The sequence below is a fragment of the Propithecus coquereli genome, unplaced genomic scaffold (genome assembly GCF_000956105.1).
Source record: "Propithecus coquereli isolate 6110/MARCELLA unplaced genomic scaffold, Pcoq_1.0 Scaffold74, whole genome shotgun sequence".
Classification (NCBI taxonomy): Eukaryota; Metazoa; Chordata; class Mammalia; order Primates; family Indriidae; genus Propithecus; species Propithecus coquereli.
The window spans coordinates 6,689,427-6,691,455 of NW_012153507.1; the positions used below are offsets into that span (position 1 = coordinate 6,689,427).

Below are 2,029 nucleotides of genomic sequence, written 5' to 3' on the forward strand. Positions count from 1 at the left end.
AGTTATAAATGCAAAATATGGCTTTTAGAAAACAATAAAACGTATAAAAGCACCCCTAACATTCATACTCTAGAATTAATAGCTGGTATATATATAATGGTATATATATTGTGTTGTATTTCCACCAGGTATCTGTACATATTTTTTTTCTTTTGCACTTGGATCTTATCTCCATAAACATCATTATCAATGGCATCCAGGTTTTTAGAAGGAGGACTCTAGTGAAGTTTCCATATCTGAATCAGGATTGAGTGTTTTTTTATTGTTTTTCCTGACCTTGATGACCTTGAAGAAGAAAGAGATAAAGACAAACCGGTTGAAAGGCCAATGGTCATACATTTCTCCCTTCACTCATACTGTCTCCGCTCCATGGGCCACATCTCTTCCTCTATTCTCTTCTAAAGGACTCTTTTCTCACTCTCGCCTATCTCCTTTGATGAATTCTTGTCCTTTCAGTCATGCCTCCCCTCCTCTTGGTTGAAGCCATGAAATGAGATACTCGCTACTACTCAGCATGAGCACAAGTGGAAGAGCAGGAGATGTCAGGGAACAACAGTAAAGAGGAAGGAGCTGGTGTACCCAATGCCAAGAGCTGAGGGGAAGGTTCTTATTGGGCAGAAAGGTAGGAGGAGGGTACAAAAGATATTCCTGGCGTAATTGCTGTCAAGGAAGGTTTGGAAAGTTTGACTAATGGTCCCCTGAACTAAAGCGATCTGAGAGCATGTGCATGTCTGCACGCCTAAATATGTCAGCTTTTGTTTTGAACTGTTTGCATTCCAGTATTAGCCTTTATTAGTGTTCCAAGAATCCCACATGAATGTGTCTGTCAGTGTGACAAAGTGCATGGACTTCATTGTGTAGACCCAACCACCTCTATCTGTTGTAGAACAGTATACGTATCTCACTAAAGGCAGGTACCTCTGTGTTCTGATTTACTCAGGTACATCCTTAATAATTAAGGTCTGTTATGAGCTGTGTTAATAACCCTCTATGGTAGAGAATATTTCTCCCATTTTAGAGATGATGAACCTAAAGTTCCCAGTGTTTAAGCTTTGAGACAACTAGAAAATCACAGAGCCAGGATTTGAAACAAATGTGCCTTAATCAAACACAAATTCTTATTAAATTATCTCCCCATTTTGATAAAATCAACCCGTTCTTTATTATTTAGCCTAGGTATCATATCCTTTGAGAGTCTATCTGAATTTTCTTTCTTCGCTATGACTAAAACTATCCTTCTTTCAAAAAAAATAATGGAAAGAAAGTTTTACACACCAAAGTGCAAGGCATATTTCTTTTTAGTTCTTTTTCTACCTGCTGGACTCTCTGTGTAATAGTAGCAGTCTAGTCTATAAACAAAATAATTTGACACTTTGGAAGAATGATGTTCCCATGCTCTCACCTTGATGTAACTGTGAATTACGGATCTCAGCTGCCAGTTATCCTCACTTGTGTGTGCCAATTCAAAGCAGATGAGCTTAAGTTTATCACCTTCCTCACAGTTGACCTTGGTCAGTCGTCCATACACCACTACTTCCATCTTCCCTGTATTATCTTGTATTTCATAATAAGTGCATTTATCCCTCACATTTTTCTGCAAAAGAAAACACCTATCTTCTGAAAACTAAATTTTCACGTCTATGAGAAATACAGGACATTGATGGAAACTTTTGTGTCTGACAAGGTAACTAGAACTGTAGGTCTAGAATCACAGGTACCAAATAGCTTAATATACTTGGTCGGTGAATTCTGCCTTTTGAATCCTCTCTTGAGCCTTCCTTGCTTAAGGTCTTTATCTACTGGAATTTTTTAGAAAAACTTTCTTAATTTTTCCTGCTTTCACATCAGCATAGCTGAGGATTTTTAGGGAGCTTGGATACAGAGGAATCTGATTACCTTAGTAAGTTTCTTTGATACCTGCTCAAGGACAGAGAAGAAAGGCCATTCATGGCTCATTGTGAGTCTGGGGAACACTGTTGCAAATCCTCATTAACTAGATTGTTATCTCAATATGTAATTCTTTCTTCTG

General features: G+C 38.0%; 1 protein-coding gene across 1 annotated transcript in view; it reads right to left on the reverse strand.

The window, feature by feature from the left end:
- Positions 1-17: 17 nt before the first annotated feature.
- Positions 18-2,029, reverse strand: part of LOC105824430 (gamma-interferon-inducible protein 16-like) — a 30,934-nt gene continuing 28,922 nt past the window's right edge. Inside the window, exons 8-9 of the mRNA XM_012661851.1 lie at positions 1,403-1,624; positions 18-285 (exon numbers count right to left, since the gene is read on the reverse strand). Coding sequence (XP_012517305.1) covers positions 205-285; positions 1,403-1,624 — 303 coding nt within the window. The 3' untranslated portion in view covers positions 18-204. The remainder of the gene's footprint in view (positions 286-1,402; positions 1,625-2,029) is intronic.